The sequence below is a fragment of the Cryptomeria japonica genome, chromosome 2 (assembly GCF_030272615.1).
Source record: "Cryptomeria japonica chromosome 2, Sugi_1.0, whole genome shotgun sequence".
Lineage (NCBI taxonomy): Eukaryota > Viridiplantae > Streptophyta > Pinopsida > Cupressales > Cupressaceae > Cryptomeria > Cryptomeria japonica.
Genome location: NC_081406.1, coordinates 121,875,391 through 121,896,448, shown reverse-complemented (window position 1 = coordinate 121,896,448; position 21,058 = coordinate 121,875,391). Strand labels below are relative to the sequence as shown.

The 21,058-nt window shown below is 32.6% G+C and overlaps 1 protein-coding gene across 1 annotated transcript; it reads left to right on the top strand.

The window, feature by feature from the left end:
• The first annotated feature begins 3,332 nt into the window (after positions 1-3,332).
• Positions 3,333-9,116, top strand: LOC131045638 (uncharacterized). The gene is made up of 6 exons (XM_057979249.2): positions 3,333-4,106; positions 6,545-6,747; positions 6,932-7,199; positions 7,316-7,401; positions 7,515-7,606; positions 7,809-9,116. Exons 1-6 carry the CDS (start codon positions 3,801-3,803, stop codon positions 8,075-8,077), a joined length of 1,224 nt encoding a protein of 407 aa, XP_057835232.2. The 5' UTR covers positions 3,333-3,800; the 3' UTR covers positions 8,078-9,116.
• Positions 9,117-21,058: the final 11,942 nt, after the last annotated feature.

Here is a 21,058-nt window from a genome sequence, read left to right as displayed (position 1 = left end):
AATCCCTCTACTTTTTACATTGTTTATTCATTACTAGTTATGCTCAAGTCTATGCATTATATAAGTTTTGAAGATTCTCTTTATCAAAAAATTATTGGATGATTAAAATTAAAATTAATGGGTAAAATTAAAATTAAGAGAATAAGCAATTAGGTCACACAATTGAAGGAAAACATGAAGCTTGGAGTTTTCCTTATCATTATTTGGTCATATGATCGAATAAAAAAACATAATTAGGTGGAAAAGTTATCTAAGAGGTGATTATTTCAATAAGTTTAATAGTCAAAATTTGAAGTACTATGTGAATTGTATACCATTGTATTGAATGTCATCACATCACTTCATATTGTTATGTACCTCTTAAAATGGGATTGACTTCTACAATTCATAAATAAAAGATTGGACAATATCAAGAGTAGCTATTGATACCAATAATATAGATTGCCAAGGCCCACGTTCACTATCATATCCAAGATTTTTTGTCTTATTAATCTTTGCATATCCACACCTTCACATACCAACAATATACACACACAAAGAATAGTACATGTAAAACGTTTAGGAAAAACTAAAAAAATATTTATATGTAATATTAATTGAAAATAACTAACTATTCCAATAACATTATTATCAAAATGCAATTGTCATTATAATATAATGAATTCCGTGATCCATGATAGAATAAAAATATATATCATACATATAAAATGTCTAGAAAATAAATTAAAATGTTTATATAATTGGATGGAAAAGTTACTTATGGGGTGATTATTTCAGTAATTTTAACTGTCAAAGTTTGAAGTATTATATGAAATTGTATGTCACTGTAATGAATCTCATCACATCACTTCATTATGTTTATGTATGGGCCCTTAAAATCAGACTGCCTTGACAATCCATAAATCAGAAGATTGGACGATAGCAAGAGTAACTATTGATACCAATAATATAGATTGCCAAGGCCCACATTCACTATCATATTCAAGATTTATTATCTTATTTGTCTTTGCATATCTCCCTTTTCACATAACAACAATACACACACATAAAAAATAGTACATATAAAACATCTAAAAATAACAAAACATTATTACCTAAGTATAATTGCCATTATATGAATTTCCATGATCCATGATAGAGTTAAAAAGTGTTGCTCAAAATTGGGTAAAAACAAAACAAGTTACTATTTTGTAAAGGGTTGGCACAAAAACAATGCTAGAAATACATCAAGGAGGACTTGGCTTTATAGTAATAGTAAGTGTCATTAGTTTAAGTCACACAAACACACGCAAGGCCTTCAAATAATGATAAACAAGCAAACAATTATAGAAAATTAAGATTCTTTACACAAAATGACAAAAACTACAAATAAACCCCGTTCACACCATTCTTAGAAACATAGGGTCTGAATTTGACGGTCTCAGAGGCTGTCAAACAATACTAGAGTGACGACTGCTTTTCTCCATTGCCCCTCTCAATGTAGTTGTACCAGTTCTAATGAAAATCATCATTTATATAATTGTTTAAATGTTCAGTATGAGTATTAGGTTAGAATTTCTTTCATTAAAAATAAAATTGAACATAATTTTTTTTGGAATTTTATATTTTTGATTTAACAAGTTTTATTATATTTTAATGGATAGTATAATAGATATATTCAATATATTAATAAGTAAAGGAAGAACGGTGAAAATTTGTATGTATGTCAATGAGAACTTGGTCTTCTAGTGAAGTTGAAAGGTTCTTAAAGAGTCTATTGCCCTTCTTTATCTACACAGTTGTACCGGTTCTATTGAAAATAATTATTTATATAATTGTTGAATTATTCAATTTGAATTTTAGGTTAAAACTTTTTCCATTAAAAATAAAACTTTAAAAATGTAGACAAAAATTGAAATTTCATATTTTAATTTAACAAATTTAATTATATTTTAGTGGATAGTTTAATAGAATAGTTAAATAAACATGACAATGAAAATTTGTATGTATGTCAATGGGCCCTTGGTTTGTTGGTGGAGTTGAAAGGTTCTTAATGAGCCCATGGGAGATCAAGTCTTACTGAGTGCGAGACTTTGACATCGTAAGGGATGAGGCTGGGATCATGCCCTAGACAATTTTGGCGAAATGGGTGCCCTAGATGAATTTGACATAATGGATACCCCTCAATTCATGGCTCTTAGCCGAAAAGGTTTCAACATAAGGCTTGTATTTGGCGAAATGGGTGCCCTAGACAAATTTGGCGGAATGGATACCCCTCAATTCTTGGCTCTTAGCCGGAAAGGTTTGAGCCTAAGGCTTGTATTTGGCGAAATGAGTGCCCTAGACAAATTTGCCAGAATGGATACCCCTCAATTCTTGGCTCTTAACTAGAAAGGTTCAACCTAAGGCTTGTGCCACTGTATCAGATAGCTAAAACACTTTCTGGATAAAAAATCTTCCATTAAAAAACAATTGCATCTGGGGAAGTGTATCAATAATGGTTATAACTAACTTCGTGCACCCACAAATCCTAAACGATACATCGGATTTTGACAATTTTTTTGTTGTTGTCTTTATATGCGACTTAACTACTTATAGCTATTGTTTTGACTTTTGGGTAGTAACAACGCACAATGTGGGATCAGTTATGCACGCAAGGGTCAAAAAGTACACATTTCAAAGTGTTGCCTACTACCTACTTGAAGATGTTCCCACTCAAAATTGCCAGTACTTGTAGACAAATGTCCCAGTAGTGGTGCACAAATGGGCCAATTATGGACCAAAAAAGCTAAAAAGTGATCGATTATTGATACATGTACTACTATTAGAATGCGGTCCACAACTGATGCTCTTCTCCTTTATTGCGAGGAAAACCAAAACAGAAAAAGTGCAAACGGCTGTCAATTTAGAAGGCGCCACTCTGCTGATTTGCAGCTAGGCATATACTCTGGACCCAAACAAACATGGAAAACGGATTATTCTTCTTCTTATTATAGTCTTATATGATAGTGGGACGGTGGGCCCCACAATGCGAGCACAAAAGGGATGACTTCCATGTTCGTTGGATGGAGTGCCTTGTAAAGCAGTGGATAACCTTAGTTAATGCCACGGAGAAAGACGCGGCGATCGTAGATTAACCGCAGTTAACAGGTGGAGTGAAGTTATTAAAAAACGGCCAAGCCAAGAAGATTTTCAAATCTCGGTCGGAAAATCCAGCCGTTAGAACCTGTCGTACTGTATAGTTATTATCAGATGCCAATATTTAAATAACTATTTAATTAAGGTTAAATACTATTATTATATTATTTTATTCGCAAATGCACTTGATATGAAGCTGCATGTTTGTTTATCTTATTTCTAGACTCTTCGTCATTTTTTTTTTCCGCATTCCGTACTTGGGCTTCTCCGCGTTACTGAACCAAAATCTTCTCGACTACATCGCTAAAACTCGATTGTTTTTCCAATCATCACAGCCTGTAGATCGCTGTGTTCTGCAGCTGCAGAGCTGTCGATTGAGCTTGTTCTCCAAGGACAAGGGTTTGATTCCCATTGAATGTTTTCCAGGCCGAAAATTTGCTCAAGAAACAGTAATCCAAGGTACTTGACAAATCGCAGTGGAAATATCTTTTAATTATGAAAAGTGACGGCTTTTAATTCATCTTTGATTTCATGAAAGTTTGTGAACCGTGGAAATTTTAAGCTGGTAAAGGAAAACCCTGGGCTCTGTTGCCTGAGATATTCGCTTTGCTCAGAGCGTGTATTTTTGAGGGTTTCTGCATCGAGGTTTAAGAAATATAGGGCTTAAGACCGAGAATTCGCAAATGTTTGGGGCTGGTTTGCAATTGGAGCAGGGCAATATGGGCGACCGTTCCGGCGATCTCCGCAATAGCAAGGCTTATTCACGCGCTCAGCGTTCACGGTATTCTGCTAATCATAATGGTGGGGTTTCTGCTACCAAGGTTAATAAGTCAGTTGTAGAGAATTGGGAGCCCGAAAATCGAACTTTTTCTGAAGAGAAATGCCGAAGTGTAACCTCATCTGCTTCTCCCAGAAGATCTAATTATGGAAACTTGGATCGCTTCCTAGAGTCCACAACTCCAACTGTCCCTGCACACTATTTGCCTGAGGTATTATTTTTGCAAAATCTTTTCGATGTCTGCAATGAAGTGGGTGGGAATTATGTTGAATTTTGATTCTTTTCTTAATGCGATCTATTCATCATTTTCACAGTTTTAGAATCACCTTCTATTTGGTATCTCTGAGTTTGCTTATGCAAGTCTGTGGTTCTTTTAAACCCCTTTATCCTTACATATGGTAGACCATAGATTTATAGGTTGAGTGACATTCTCAAGTCTACTGTAACAGCATTTTGGAATTTTGTTCGTTTTGCTATTACATTCTTTTTTTAAGGTGCTTTTAATTTTGTTAATTTCATTTTTCCGAATTAGTTAGTCAGCTGAAGTACCCGTTGTCTTTCTATCGTGTGCCCTGTTATTTTACTATGGTTTCTTTGTCACATTTCTGATTATTTTTACAAGGCTTAAAGTTAATTGAATTTTTGCCAAATGATTATTCCCTGAAGAACTCCATATTTTTCTGCTCTTTATCTTGTGATTTTTTTAACATTGTAACATCTTATATATTTTATAGAATTTTTACAAGGCTTGCAATTCTGTTCCTCAGACTATAATCTTGTTTATTCTCGCTGCTCTGTCTTCTTTGTTCTTCGTTTGTTTAATTCTAATATAGAAGATTAGACCAAAAAAAAGGTCATAACCAAGGGCTGAGTAGGTCATTGTATGAAGCCAAAAGCCAAAAAGTACACCAATGTTCCTCTGGCCAAAAAACACAATAACATTCCAAGTGCCCATACAACCCATTTCTTGTCAAACAAAGTTACTTCTGATAGCTAGACATCATCAGATATCTCAGCATTTCCTGTTTCAAAAACTCCTGTTCTATTTTGAATATTATATTATTGGATATGTTGAGACATCTGGGATTTTGTATTGTTTCCAAAAGTTTATCTTTAAGATTTACTGAGAAAGGACAACATTTTTCTTGAAATAATTTTCCAGGATTTTTAAGTACTTACAATGGATTATATTTTGTGTATAATTGATACTATTGTGTGACTATTCACATTTCTAAGATCAATCTACTCGTGATCATGAGCTTTGCATAGATAAGATTGACGTGAGGCGCCTTTTTGAATTGACTTAGGTCTAGCGTTTTTAGCAGTATCTTAATTGTGGTTATCAATCTTTGCCCCGTTCTTGACTCGCTTCCCTCTTTATTTTTTTAAATATGCTCTTCACCTCTTGATTGAGAAAACCCTCTTTGCCGGTTTGTAGAGGTGAGGCTATTGGAGTTTTACTATTTGGAGTGATATTCCAATTCCTCTTGCAGGTGTAATCCTCAAGTCTGTGGACAACTTCCTTTGATGATTGGTGTATGTTCTCCATTAGAAGTCTATCCACAGCTGAGCTCAAGTTTCAGTTGTACTGATGAGTGAATGTTAGGTGATTGGTTTATACTTTATACACCCCATTAGAAAATTTATTCGTGACTGAGCTCAAATTTGAGCCATCCTGATGCGTAAGTGTTTAACATTTGGACCAAGCATTACCAGCTCACAATAAAAATTATTAGCTGTGATTCTCACTGTTTCCTTCCAGTTTAGTTTTCCAGTTGTTGATACAATGATATTCCTTCCTTTGCATTAAAATACAGTAAGGTGTTTCCTGCCATTCACCATTACTTGCATAAACATAAAAGCTTGCTTGATTGTTATTCCACATTGATACTTGGATTTTTTATTTTTCTTTGCTTACCCTTTGCTAATAAGGGTATATTCTGCATTCTTACAGATTATATGAAATGAATTCCTGCTATTTATTTAAGCTCCAATAATTTGTGGTATTATTTTAAGGATTATATTGTTTGTACTTTGTAGTGCCGGTGTAGCTTTGTTATTCAAATGGAAGTGACCCAATTGCTGAATAACTTCAATCTTAGTTTATCAGGAGCACAAAATGGCAGGCTTCTTTTTTCATGGAATTTTCTGACAGGCAGTAGCTTGTTTCTTACCCTAGATTTCTAGTTTATAAAAAACTAGCAAGGCTTTTTTCTATTTGATTGAGCTTTTGTTAATCTTGTACCCTTGTTATCTTATATTTGTTCATCTCTTAAGAGTTAAGACAAAATTCATGGTAACTTTGATGGTTCACAAGGATAAACTTCAGGCATTAATTCGTTTATACTCAAGTAACTTATTGCTCCCATTTGTGGCACGATCATAATTTTGTTCCACAACCTTTGCGTCAGATTTAGTTTTTCCTTCTCCCCTTCTACTTAAAGGATTATCTGCAACATTTATATTGTTGTGTTTAATTCTATTTGCTTTCAACCTTAATTTGCCATTATTCTTTCCTTTGCCAAAAAAACAGTCATTTTGCGTTTTTTTCCTTCACCTATTAGAATAAAAAACTGTTGAATGTTTTTCTTCTTCTCCCTTCAACTTCTTTGTTGCAAATTGATCAAGGAATGTTCTGTGGTTCAACAGACGTGTATGAAAGGACAGCAAAATTGTGAAGCAGAATATTATACTCTGGATGATCTATGGGGTTCTTTTAAGGAACCCAGTGCTTATGGTGCTGGCGTACCATTGGTGTTGAATGGGAGTGATTCTGTTGTTCAATACTATGTGCCATTCCTTTCTGCTATTCAACTATATGCAGTTTCTTCCAGATCTACAATTGGGAAGAGGTACCCTTTAGGCTGGTCTTTCTCTATAATTGCATTAGTTTTAGTCAATTATTTATATGATTTATGAATTCAATCTGTCTTAAGTTTTCTGGAAATGTTCAAATGGACAATCTGTTTATGGTAGCCTTTTGGACAATAAGTTTCAGTGGCTGTTTAATACTGACCAAGATGAATCTGTTTGTAGACATTGCAGTGCTGAGAGTGAAGCAAGTGATTGTGAATATTATAGAGATACGAGTAGTGAGACCAGCAGTGATAGTGAAGCTGATAGGGGCCACAAATGCAGTCATCAATTGTTTGGGTTTGATAGGCCTACTCTAGGAAATCAGACAAAGGGTTGTCAAGAATGTTCTTTCAGCGATGATAGTGAAGGTAGTAATTCTCCTGGCTACCTTGTTTTTGAATACTTCGAGCGAGCTTCCCCATTTAGTCGGGAACCTTTATCTGACAAGGCAAGTTTCTTTTCCAAGGTCAAATATGTTTTTTAATGAGATCATTCTCATGTCCATTTTTTTTCTTGATCTGCCAATCAAATCTCACTCTTTCCTATTTTGATTTTGATACATAGGTTGCCGATCTGGCACGCAATTGCCCCGAATTAAAAACTCTAAGAAGCATTGATTTGCTACCAGCAAGCTGGATGTCTGTCGCATGGTATGTCTGTGATCTAATTTCTGCATTGTTTAAACTTAAAGTAAAAACAAAACATATTGCTGGAAATTAACAAATCCCATAGTTTACCAAAAAATAAAATTGTTGTGGCACAGGTACCCAATTTATAGGATACCAACTGGACCAACCTTACGAGATCTTGATGCATGTTTTTTGACATTTCATCCTCTTGCAACACACTTTAAAGGTCTGTAGCTTCTTGTTTTGTGTCATTCTGCTTGCTTGAACCATAAGCAAATTGTGCAGATTTATATGCACAGAAATTCAGTTTAGTGTTGCTCATTTTGTACAATGTTCGCTCTTAAGTCAATTTCTTGACATTTCCTATTTCTTTGACTCCCTACGTTATTTACCTATATAAATATCACTACCCTTCATTTTTTCAACAGATGGCAGCAACAGTCAATTTGGGATTGAAGCTCAGGCACTCGTTGGTACTGTTGTGACAAATTCCGCAAGGTCTCCAAAGATCTCTTTGCCAGTGTTTGGTCTCGCTTCATATAAGTTTAGAGGGATGACATGGACTTCAAATGGAAGTGGTGAACGGCAGCAAGCACATTCTTTGCTTCAGTCAGCAGATAAGTGGTTGAGACTTCTTCAAGTTGAACATCCAGATTTTAAGTTTTTTATATCACGCAGTGCATCAAATCGGAGATGAAGGCTCAATATCAGAGCTTACAAATTTTGGGGAATGGGCTGGACCGTGTCTTATATGGATGGCTCTATTTATAATTCTGCCATTTTTAAGATTGCACACACAACCTTATCTGAGACAAGTACTTATGTTTATTATTCCTTGCTTGCTCTGAAGAAAAAAAAAGTTACAACTTTTAAACTGCTCTTTTCTAGGCTGCAGATGCAAAAAAAGGATAAAAACAAATAACTTTGTAAAAAGAAAAAAAGTGAATAATGTGAGATGTTGCCATCATATAGTTTTTCTCTTCAGCATGGCTTCCAAATATTGACTGAAAAAAGAAAGAAAAGAACAGAATCAGAGTTAAAAAGGAAAGTCAAGGGAAAAAACTTTGGCCAAGAGATGATTGTGGTGCTTTTTCCATGCATATCTATGCACCAAAAAGCAATAAAATATGTTGCGAGTCAGTTTGCTGTGTGGAGATTCACTGCTCAGATGCAATCGAGAGACATTGGTTTGCTTGTGGCTCCTGTGGCATTTTAAAGAGCCATAATCTTGCTTGTGTTGCCTCTATGGCTCTATTCAAAGATACATAAACCGTTTCTTGCAGGTCAAGATTTGTCATCTGGAGATTCACTGCTTGTATATTGAAGTTAGGTTACTTCCTAATCTGGAATGGCAGTGGAAGATAAATTTTTACAATATGAATCACTGTTGAACACCACAGTAGCTGTTCTGAAAGATGAAATGACATGATAAACTTTGTGGCTATATGATTTTCAAAAGTGTAGGCAGAAAATTATATGGAAAGTAGACAGTTCTCCATTCAAAAGTAATTTCTGAAGCATATGTACATTTTTCCTTCAAAGGGGAACTTGTGTATAAAAAGTATGTGATAGAGCTGGTCATATCGATATATTTTGGAGTAGGAATAGTTGAAACACTTGGTTTTGACAAAGATAAAAACAGAGATGTGTGTTTTGACTTTTGTTGTAGAGATGTCATATGTATATCTCTTGGAGCAGAGTATTAAAATAAATTTTATTGTTTTTTGGCTCGACAATTGTAGTAGTCCAGAATTTTACTATTCATAGAATGCATTTATTATGTTAGATATTTTTTCTCTTGGAATTTAAATGGGATATTGAATTACTTATCAGTCCAATAAGAAAAGCCTTTTTGTCATGATTTCTTTTAGTCCTTTGTGTAAACTGTGTTTTAGACATTCTGATTGATGTTAGTTAATATTTGCTTGGGTGGTACTCAAGTTTGGAAACAATAGGATACTATAGAAGTACGGTATTGTTTTGCCTCAAAAATAAATCTCTATATTCGTGGATTGTATTCATTTTTTCATGAAAGATCTTATGGAGTTTATCCTACCCCAGTGATGATCGTATATGATCTAAATGGTGCCATTTTTATTGGTTCTTAATAAGTTGCTTTTGTTGTTCATACGAGTCCCATGGAGTCTTGATATTATTACTGTAACTGTGTAGAACTTGGCATGCCAAATGTTGTGGAGTTATGGAAGTGAACAAATCTTGAGTTATTATGCAAAACGTCGGAAATGTTTTTTTTTTAATTTACAAAATTTTGTTCAAAAAATGACTCTTTACAAAGATACTAATCCATGTACTTCAACATCATTGTTGATATCATAAATCTATATATGAAGACCTGACCAAACTTGTAACGATTTCATGCAGATGCATAGAAATAAAGAAGTGCATACTCAAAACCTGCACTCAAAACCTCTTGTTTCACACTTACTATAGCGCCCAAATCCGGTAAGCAAGAACTTGGAGATCTAATCGACCATATTTTCATATATGGAGATCTCCCCTTTCTCACCCTTGGTCTTTTATATCATATTGGACTCTAGTGCTCTGCCTCTAAGCAAGATTATGCATGCCTGCATCCACTGCATCCAAAATTGACTTTTGTTATCCAAGCCCTTGCCTTTTCTCACCCTAAAACTTTAAAATTTCTTAAGCAATAAAAAATGGGTAAGGCCTGCTTATAGAAAAAGGTCCAAGTGGAAAAGAGCACTTAAGGCTGCACAATTGAACACTTAAATCATATTAGAGAGCAACCACCCACATAGGTAGCAACAATCTAATATACTAGGATCTCTATTTTTAATCGCCATTGCTGTAGCAACATACACTTGCTTGCACCTCGAGGGCCTTTCATACACATTCCAAGCAATTTTCAGAATCATTGATGAATCATCTTGGAAACCTGACCAAGGTAGGTCCTTAGATGTATGACAAACACTATTTTGCTTAATGTAGGCATGCACCAAGGGCATAGTTAGATGTTGCAGCTTTTTGTTGGAAATTATTGAGGATGTCACCAATTCAATACTGATGCGATAATTTAGGACATTGGCACAATCACCTACGATACCAACATGAAGGCAGCTAGCAAACATATCAAATGACATTAACATTTCGCCATCAGAAATGCTGTTGATAGGACATTATTACTTGTGGCCTTTCTTTATTAACACTTGGCTAGAATGCAGAGTTTATAGCTCAAGTTCAACATTTATATTCCTTCTCTGGACCTCCTTAATTTGTTTGTTTCTCTGCCACCATCCAAATTAGACGACTCTTTATCTTGTCCTTATGATGATCTTATGTTGCCAGCTGTGAAAATAGATAAGACTCTTTAGCTTACTCTAATGATATTCTTATGGAGTTTTATCCTACCCCAATGATGATCTTATGGTAGAATATGAACTAGATGGTGTCCATTTTATTTGTTCTTAATACATTTGTTTATGTGCTGCATATGATTCTCATGGAGGCTCAACATTATTATTGTAGCTTGAGTACTTATAGAGCTAACTATTAAAACATTGATGCCAAATTCTGTGGAATTTGGGAAGTGAAAAAATCTATAATCATTGTGCAAGAACCAGGGAATGTTCTTTTAAAATGTAATAAATTTTTGTTAAGAAAATGTCTCTTTAAAATGCGGTCATTATCATTTCACTAATATATGTCTTTTTACATCATTGGTGATATTAAAAGTCAATGTCTATATATGAATACCTCCAACACACTTAAGTAAGTCAATGTCTATGTATGAATACCTCCAACACACTTAAGTACTTAGGGCATCTAAGAGAACATTTCTTCACATAGGTGGCAACAATCTCATCTAGTAGGATCTCTATTGCTAGACCTGCATTGTAACATACACCTTTTTGCACCTTTTGAGCTTTTTACACATTTTGAGCATTTTTTAATAGTAATGTTGAATAAGATTAGAGATTTGATTAAGGTAGATCTTTAGATGCACTAAAAACATCATTTTATTGAAGACATTGTTAGCATAAATAACTTGTAAAGGGCATAGTTAGAGGTTACAATTTTTTAAAAAGAAATTATAGACGAAGTCATTAGTCAAACACCAATGCAAGAATATAAGACATCAACACAATCGTATGAGATACTAATATGATTGTACAAAAAAGTCAACAAAGAGATAAAATGGTACCATAACTTCTTTGTTAGGACCATGCTTGCTAGGCCATTATTGTTTACATTCTTGTCCCTATTTACACATAACTAGAAAGTAGACTTCAAAGCTCAATTTTTGCATTCGGGATCCTCAAAACCTCCTTCATTTGGTAGCATCTTGGCCAACTCTCAAATTAGACAAGCCTATTTCCCTCCATTCTAATTTCATTTCATTTCTTGTTCATAGTCAATCTCAAATCTTAATTCTTTGAATTTTAGAATCTAAACTACACATCAAATGTTTTATTATGCTTAGTCGTAGATTCTAAAGGGAAAATGACATGTTAGTAATTAACTTAGATTAAACCAACTTAGTTCATCAAAATGTAGGGAAATAAATTGATATAAAATATCCCTAATATAAATTAGGGGCAAATAATAAGGGTTGATAGTATATAATGTAAATATTATTGAGAGGCTTATGATGGTTTAGCTCTATTTTATCAACTTTAGGTAGTTAATAAAGGGTGATCAATTATAGAAAGCTATTGATGATTAAAATATGAGATAATATGAATAAATTGTCTTGACTACCATAGGCCTTGATAGAAAATTTCATTATGCTCATAGATGTGGTCGTACACTCAATCTAGTCGTCATGACATACTTATGTCCCAATACTATAGAAATTCCTAATGCTCTTATCAATCTAAAAAACTACTTGTTAAGAAAAATTTCTTATGTTTGATATTGGGTGGTGCTAAAAAAACTTGGGGGAGACTACTAGTGTATAGAGGAAGAGTGATAGCTTCATTGATAACTAGTCAATCCTATTTCCCAACAAAGAAGGTTACAAGACATGTTGAATAAAGATGCAAGCAAAGTTGATATCATAAAAAAGAAACACATACTAATATTAGGTAGAAGCTTACTGACATTTTGCTTTGATTTAGCATACAATTTCAAATTCATTTATTCACTCCTTGTGTTCCTAATATATCTTATTTTTATTAATATTGGATGCATATGATCTCAAAACACTTGCTCGATTTCAAAATGCATCATGTGCCAAAATGTGTGCAATGAATCACTAAAGTTCATAGTTCAAATTGTAAAATGATTTATTTATATGTTTAGATATTTATATATTTAAGTGTTTTAAAAGGATAAATAATGTGCATTTAACATATTAAAATGTACAAGTAACTATTTATTTTAATTGTAATTGCAAGTAGTTTAGACTATATTGATGGATCAATTACCAAAATATGAATTTTATTAAAAGTTTTACAAAATATTTATCCCCACTAGAAATCACCACTTTAAACCCCCTCCCCTCCTCCCTCACAACCCCACTAGTAAAACTCCCACCCCCTCCATTTAATAAGGCTTGTGTGTGAGCAATTATAAATGAAATCATAACCATGCTACTAGAAAAAAATGATTTGATCTAAAATGAGCCTAATATGCTTCTATAGACTTTATATTTGCATATTTAATACACACTATTTAAATTTTGTCAAATCAATTGATGTGGGTCTAGATAGATTTCAAAACTTTGGAGGGAGAAGAGGAGAAAGTTCAATTCAAAAAGACCACAAGAAAGACAGATCCTTATGTACATATTACTAAGAAAGCCATATCCCCATATTTTATTGACCCTTTGACAAACCAACCCATCCCAATTAGATGGTCTAGGAATCCTCAAGTTACAACATAGTTTTGGGAGTAATGATGGATGATCTTTGATCATACTACATGTTGATTTTGCGGTGCCATTATATTTTTTGAGAAAATTCTGGACTAACTTTGAATTGGATTTAAAATCCAGATACACATCTATACAAATTGACACATTACCCCATTATTTATCCTTCACATAGTATTTCTAAACTCATTCACAAGTAGGTAGTGGTTTTGACATTATGAACATTGAGTATGCTCTAGGGAAATTTAATTGAACAAGCTACTCACATAATAGCTAAATTTAGTGGTAGAGAGCATGAAGGAGATGATGATGCTTCTAGCATCTCACACGCATCAACACCATATTTTTGTTAGAATTGCAATCAACCATGTTATGGTCCCAATTGGATGGTGCATCCACGCAACGGTTACACTAGAAGAGCGTTCTTTCTTAGCTACACCTTATGATCATCCTAAAAATATATATCACGTTTTAAAGTTTTGTGAGGAACATACATATTAAAATTAATAAATAGACTTATCTATTTTAAAATATCAATCATTAATATATAATAATGATTTATGTATTGTGAACTATTTGGTGGAGATGGTTGGCTCAATGACATCATCTTAATTAGATCAATATTTTGTGTTGGCAACTGTACAACTTGACACACCATATATAGGGTAGACCAATAAATTACCCTTAACCATTTGTAGATTTCACTAAATATATATAATTAGTTTCTTCAAGTTGGATATATTTTAATAATTATATAATTTAAGTAAAATGTGAAACATATTTGCAATAACCTACTTCCACGTTAGATCCACTAAAAGGTGTGGTGAGTGTTCCATCATTAACATTATGTTTGAGTCATCTGTAGTGTGTACTTGAAATTTACATTTGTACTTTGAATTCACTTGAAGTATAATTTTAAAATTTTAAAATCATTGAACTGCATTTATATGCATGCACATATATATGTAGGGTAATAGCACCATGAGGCATTTATGAGCTTGGACAATTTCCTGAATCCTCCTAATTAATTTTTTAAGTAATTTCTAGGTATTTATTTCTTGTTGACTATAAGTATTTCATTATTTCTTACATGATATATATATATATATATATATATATATGTATATATATATATATGTATATATATATATAATTTAAAATCATGCATATATAATTATCAAATTGTAAATCTTAATTCTAATTCTAAGTTGAAATTAAAATTACATGTAATTGAAAGTCCTAATTCTAATGTTAGTCCTAATTCTAATGTGATAGTCAAAATTACAATCAAACATTGAAGTCTTAATTCTAATTTTATGTTAAAATTATAATTTTGTGGCCTAATTTTAATATGGCGGTTTTTAAAGTAGAATTAAACATTGAAATCCTAATTACAAGCCTTAATTGCAATTCTAAGATGAAATTACAAGTAAATTAATTCAACAATGACATGCGTAATTATATACAATTGTAACTTTAATACTTATTGTTGATATACCAGAAAACTTTGTGAATTACCATTAAATCTATAGACACCTAAAATTGTCCCATTTTTAATTAAATAAATATTTTTATTTATTTAATTATTTTATCCTAAGCTTTCTATTAATTAAATAGATTATTTATTTATTTAATTAATTCACTAAGTCTCTTCTAGCCTTTCTTTATTTAAATAAATACTTTTTATTTATTTAAATTATCCTTTCCTTAAATTAAATAAATATATTTTTTATTTAATTGGTCCCACTTCCTCTATTAATTTAATGAATTTTTATTTATTTAATTTATTCATTAGCTTTTTCCCTCCATGACACTTGTCATTTATCTTTTCGTTTATCCTAACTACCCTCTCATTATTTTATTACTTTCCCTACCTATCCTTAATCCTAGCCGGTCATTTATCCTTTCACCTCTTAATCCCATCCCTCCATTTTCTAAGGCGTTCTCTATATAAGAGGATCCTCTCATCATTATCAACCATAACTAATCCAACATTCTAATGGCATATTCAATCAAGCCTTCAAGCAATCAAGTGACTTCACAACCACAATTTGTTCTTTGTTGAGCGCCTGTGCACATACAAAATCTGAGAGCAATCATATCAACAAGATCAATGGAGATAGGAAACAATGGAGATCAAACCCTACTAAATATGTGAATGGTATACTCTTTCTATTTTGTTGTGATTTGCATGTTTTAGGTTCTTCATTGGTGTATGGTGGATTATTGATTGTAGAACTAGGTTTTATGTGGTTGGAACTTTTATGGTTTTGCAATAGTTTGAATCTTCCAAATTTCACCATATATAAAATCTATCACCTAGGGGTTTTATGTCTCCATGTTTCTAACATATCAAGGATCCCAAAGTCTTCCACTCTCCTTATATATTTTAAATATCCACCCAACTTGATTTAGCCTTTCAAATCAATGTCTCAAAAGTAAATTTGCCAATAAAGAAAGTTTTGCCAATAAAATTAATTTTTATTTTAAAAATGAAAGATTTGCACATAGAAATTAATATTTTTTCCCCAAAAAATAAGATGTGCCAAGATTTATATCCTATTTTTGGGGGGTTTCTTAAAGTGATGAGTACTCTCAAATATAATCAATACTGCAAATAAATCATTTCCAAAAAGACATAACCTATCTAGGGGTTAGGATGTCAAAGTAATCAATTATAATTTCATATGGTCATAAAACTAAATAAATAATACTTGGAGTTGAATCTAGAAAAAGTATACATGCATAAGGATAGAGCTTCTCAATACCTTTCTAATGCTACAAGAACCATGAAATTCAGAGATTTTGGCGACATGTTATGAGTTTGGAGGTCCACAATGGAAAAATTGACATCAGTGAGCAAGAAAAATTACCAACAATAAAACTTGGAAAAATTACCTGCACAATTGCGAAGTACACAAAACTACCTTTCTGACAATATCTTGTTTGCAAAATATTGACTTCGTGAACCCAAGTTACGTGTCATAAAATAAAATGCTCTTCTAGGGCTTAAAGGGGTCAAAACTTGGCCCTTCAGAGCTGACTGACAATGCCAATATGAATGAGGGACACTATGAGTATTTAATAAAAAACACCGCTAGAGGACAAAGGCCTTGCCCTAGAAGTAGTGGTGTAGAGGAGCAGTTGGGTATGAGCTCCCATGCTCCCCCTATAGCCATTAGTTCCTAGTGCTAATAGAGTCACTTGTTGAACTAAAAAATGCTAGAATTTTTTTAATAAAAAATAAAATATTTAAAAATTGATGCTGGCATACCAGATGAATTACTATAAAAGTACATATAGAGTGATGTAGGAGTGCACAAACACTTCACAAGCATGACATAAGGGAGAATATCCAAGAATATTCCTTAAAAACTTGCCTATCCATAGATCCATACCAACAACTATTGACACATGTGTACCATACGATGATATACAATATGGAATCATACAATTGTATGGATTCTATATGATTACAAAAATGGTGAAAATTTTCCTTGATTCCTAAGGTGACAGTAATGAAAATTGATGATTTGATAAGCATTCCTAAGGTTTTTGGGTATTTCAAACGTAATGGTAGGGTCTATTTTGGCCCAATATTCTCTAAAATCTAGGTACGTCCTAGATCTAGCAACTTGCCCCAACTTGAAACCCTCACAAATTTGATAAAAATGTCAAATTATGTACAATGAAGGCCAATATTGACTTTCTTAGCCATCCTAGACTCAATAGCGAGCTCAAATCTCCTCAATATGCACCCAAAATAACTTGTAATAAAAAAATCTCATCTAGAAATAGCTCTACCCTTAGATTTGAGAAGGATTTTGCAAGACCATGGTTCTGATACCATATAGGAGCTATAGACTCTAGGATCACCTAAAAAAAAATTGTGCCTTCATAAGAGAGTATGCAGGCAATGAGCTTTCTTGAACATTGAGATATGAGATATGTGATATATTACAAATGTACAAGATCCTTGCTTATATTATGCAGGGGCATCCACATAGAGGGAACCCCAAATTGGAAATTTCAAATTTTCCATTAGCAAGCATTAGATTTTGATGCTTTGACTAGCTCTTTAATTTGTGAACAGTGAGAGTTTTAAATGGCTTGACACCCTTGGAGTAGTGGAATCCCTTGTAAGATTCTAAAATTAGCAAATGTGATTCTACAAGATGAGGTAGTAGGTTGGCATTTTAAGTTTCCTTTTTTGTTTTTGGGTGGTGTTTTTCTTTTAAGGGGTCGTGTGTAGCATTTATGTAGGGTAGCAATTTTGGGAGTGAATAGAATTGTTTTGGGAAGAAGGGTTTTTTGAAAATGAAGAGAAGAAACTTAAAATTTGGAGGTGAAGGTACAATAGAAAATAGATTTTGGAATCCATGTTAGAGTGTCGAAGATTGTATGTCTTTGATGAGCTTGTTTCACAGTTTTTGGTAGAATATTTGAAGGGATGAATTTTGTTATTTTTAAAAAAAATTATTTTGTTGTTGCACTACAGTTTATATCAGTTTTAAGACTGTTATTATCAGCCCACGAGTTTGCACCATTTGTAATCTCAATTTAGAGTGAATATAGTAATGTTTCCAAGAGGTTTTGAATGAATGATCTAGTGTTCATGTTGCAGATTTTTAAATTTGATTTGTTGCATTACCAATGCATTTTATTTTGTTTGACTGAAGTTAAATAAATTAGGGGGTATACGTTAATCTATACAACATCATTATATAAGCAAGGTGTCGTGTAGTATGAGAAATTACCTTGAGACAAACATTAAATGCCTAATGCAAATATTAAATGCCTAGGTAACTAAAAGTAAACGAGATGAACATGGTACCATTATAACTAAATTTTAAAATGACACCTAGAACCTAAGTTAAATTAAGCCATGCAACCCACTACATCCCTTGCACATACACCAATAATCTTATGGTTACAAGGAGGACCCAATTGTTCAAGCATGATTGGCAATATTTATGAACTTAGGCAATGGAAACATTCGTGTTCATCATAGCCAAATAGTAGAATATATTTTCAAAGCTTTGAAGGAAATTTAGAACAATATTATGAACTTGGGCCATGGAAAGTTGTCTGGTAGTCATTCTCTATGTCGTATTCTTCTTTGTCAAAGCCATATTGCTTCAGAAGTATCATGATAATATTCTAGACTTTTTCAAAGCTAATATGCTAGTATGGTTTCAAGTATGTGCAATATGTGGATTCTCCCTCGTTGGATGGGTTGTTATTTGCTGTAGATGGACAACCACATTAATTTATTTTCCAAAGTTGAATAAATTTTAAAAATATTCTAACTAACAAAGAAATCTTTACAGGGAACTTAATCTGTTTGGGCTTTTTTGGTTTTTTCATCATTTTTTTCACTACAGGAAGCTAGTAGATGGATCCAGTTTTAAGTTTTCCCTTTTATAGTGATTATAAGATATAACAACATAATTACAGTATTAGAAAAATGTAAGAAAAAATTAAAATTTCACAATACTACTAATAACCCTAAGCCTAACTCAAACTATTTTTATAACACTAATCTAACTCTAAGATTACCCTAACTTTATTCATTTTTTTAATTTCATTCTCTGAACCCTAAATAATATGAAAACCCTAACTTTGTTCTTATTTTTAATTTTATTTTTGTAGCCATGGGGTTGATTCCTTTCAATTAATCATGGGTAAATTTCATAACTTTGGCAGATGATGACATGAAAGATATTGCTACTTTGTTGTTTTCTCCATGCATAGTTGGCAAGGGCAATGAAACAAATTTTGGATTTCCATGGTGTTGCTTTCAGTGTGAATACAAATTGTTGTTCTGTAAATTATTGCTAGAAGAAATTTAATTTCATCTTTCATTTTATTTCCATCAATAAGATTACGCTTAGTTGTTTACTATGAAAGGATTGTATCATCGGCTGTACGAGCATTGGGTTTTGTTTGTCTCAGATTGAAAATTTTGTCATGGCAGTTTCGTAAATTAATCAGTAGTTCTATCATCTATGGAACCTAAAAACTAACTGCAGCACCATGATAATTGAATCATAATACAGATCAAGACAAATTTTACATCGTAAAAAGTTTAAATTGAACTGTAAATGAACTTAAGTTTAGTTTCCTATTGAAGAAATTCAAATTTCATATCGAATGAAATAAAAACCATAGGTTTGTGCAGGAGGGATCTCATACTTGGAATGCCCTGATTTTGTTGTTCTCTGTAGTCATATGTCCCGTTAATGTTAGCTTTTGTCTGTAATGGACACCCCTACATTAGGAACTTGTAAAACGATTGCCCAATAATTCCAATCACAAAAAACCAAATGCAAAAACCACAACGAAATAAATTAAAGCCAAGCCTGGAAGAGTTTGAAATTATTATTTTTTTCTATCTTGATTTCATCACAGTTCTACAATAATGTAAGGTAAATTTCTAACGATGCCAAACACATTGCAGGGTAGCTGGATTTTCTTGACATCAATATCTACCAATATAAAAAATAGTAGTTTTCAAATCACAAATTCTTACAATTAATTTTAAAAATCCAATTCACAAACAAGTAGAATGAAGTTCAGGCATTCATTAAGCATCATACCTGGAGACCTGATTTTGTTTTTCTTTTTTTGGTGCATTTTTAATGCACATACACATTGCAAATTTGTAAAACAATGCCATAATAATTCAAATCACAGAAAGTTCCAGACAGCCAAGAAGAGCATGATATTGTTTTTTGTTTTTCTCTCGTCTTCATTTTGTCAGTTTTTACATAGGATTTTTGGCAGTGTTGCTGAACAGTATGCAGGGCAGTTTTGACATGATATAAACGCCTATGGGATGTAGCAAGTACCACGTGGGAAGGAACACCATTGTCCACCTACAACGAATGGAGATTCCCGGAATAACTGACGGACAATGGAAAAAAGCATAATTTTACGGCGTGAGACAATTCCGGTGGAGGTGCAACCCTATAGGGAATTGCCTATCGGCAAATTACTTAATTTGAATACATTTAAATTTTTAGATGTGTTGATATAAAACTATAAAAGTTGAATAGTATTTTGGACAATAAAAGTTATTATGATGAGTATAATAATTCATTTTTCTTTATTCGTCCTAACATGGGTCAATGTTTTAATGTTGTTTCCATGACTGTGATAAACTAATTGACACAATTGTGCAATAAGGAGAACATCACCAAATAGAGAGAGCTTAGCATCTTGAAAGGAAATGGCTATGATGAAATGCGCACACACAATCACTTAGAAATCATTAAATGTTTGTTTTAATTATTTGGATAATTGAATATTTATGATTTCTTTTAAAGGTCGTGAAAAAAGAATAAAGATTAGATTGCTCTTTAGTTTAAAATACTAGAAATGGAAATATTAATAATGTGAAAAAATCATTGAATTTTTATTTTATTATAAGTTATATAATAATGCATTATTTGAAAAGAGGGAATCTCCTCCATAAAAAAGGGGAGGAATATTTTATTTATTTATTAATAATTTAAATATATTTATTACAATATAATGGTGAAGATAACTTGGAAATAAAAAAACTAAGTAGAGGATTAATTAATATATATTTGATTCCATTAAAAAAGTGGGCAATAATGAGGCTAGATATAGAAGAAAGATAGTGTCTTGGTGAGGAATGAGGAACCATTCCATTCTAGCATAGCCTCCATTCTAGTTCTCAAAAACAAAAGGAGTAACAACACAATATGTGAAAGCTGATAATGGGGAAAGGATATTCTCTCAAGTGGGCAGTGCTTGAAGTCTAGTACTGAATCCATAGTAAGTGAGAACTTTTGCATG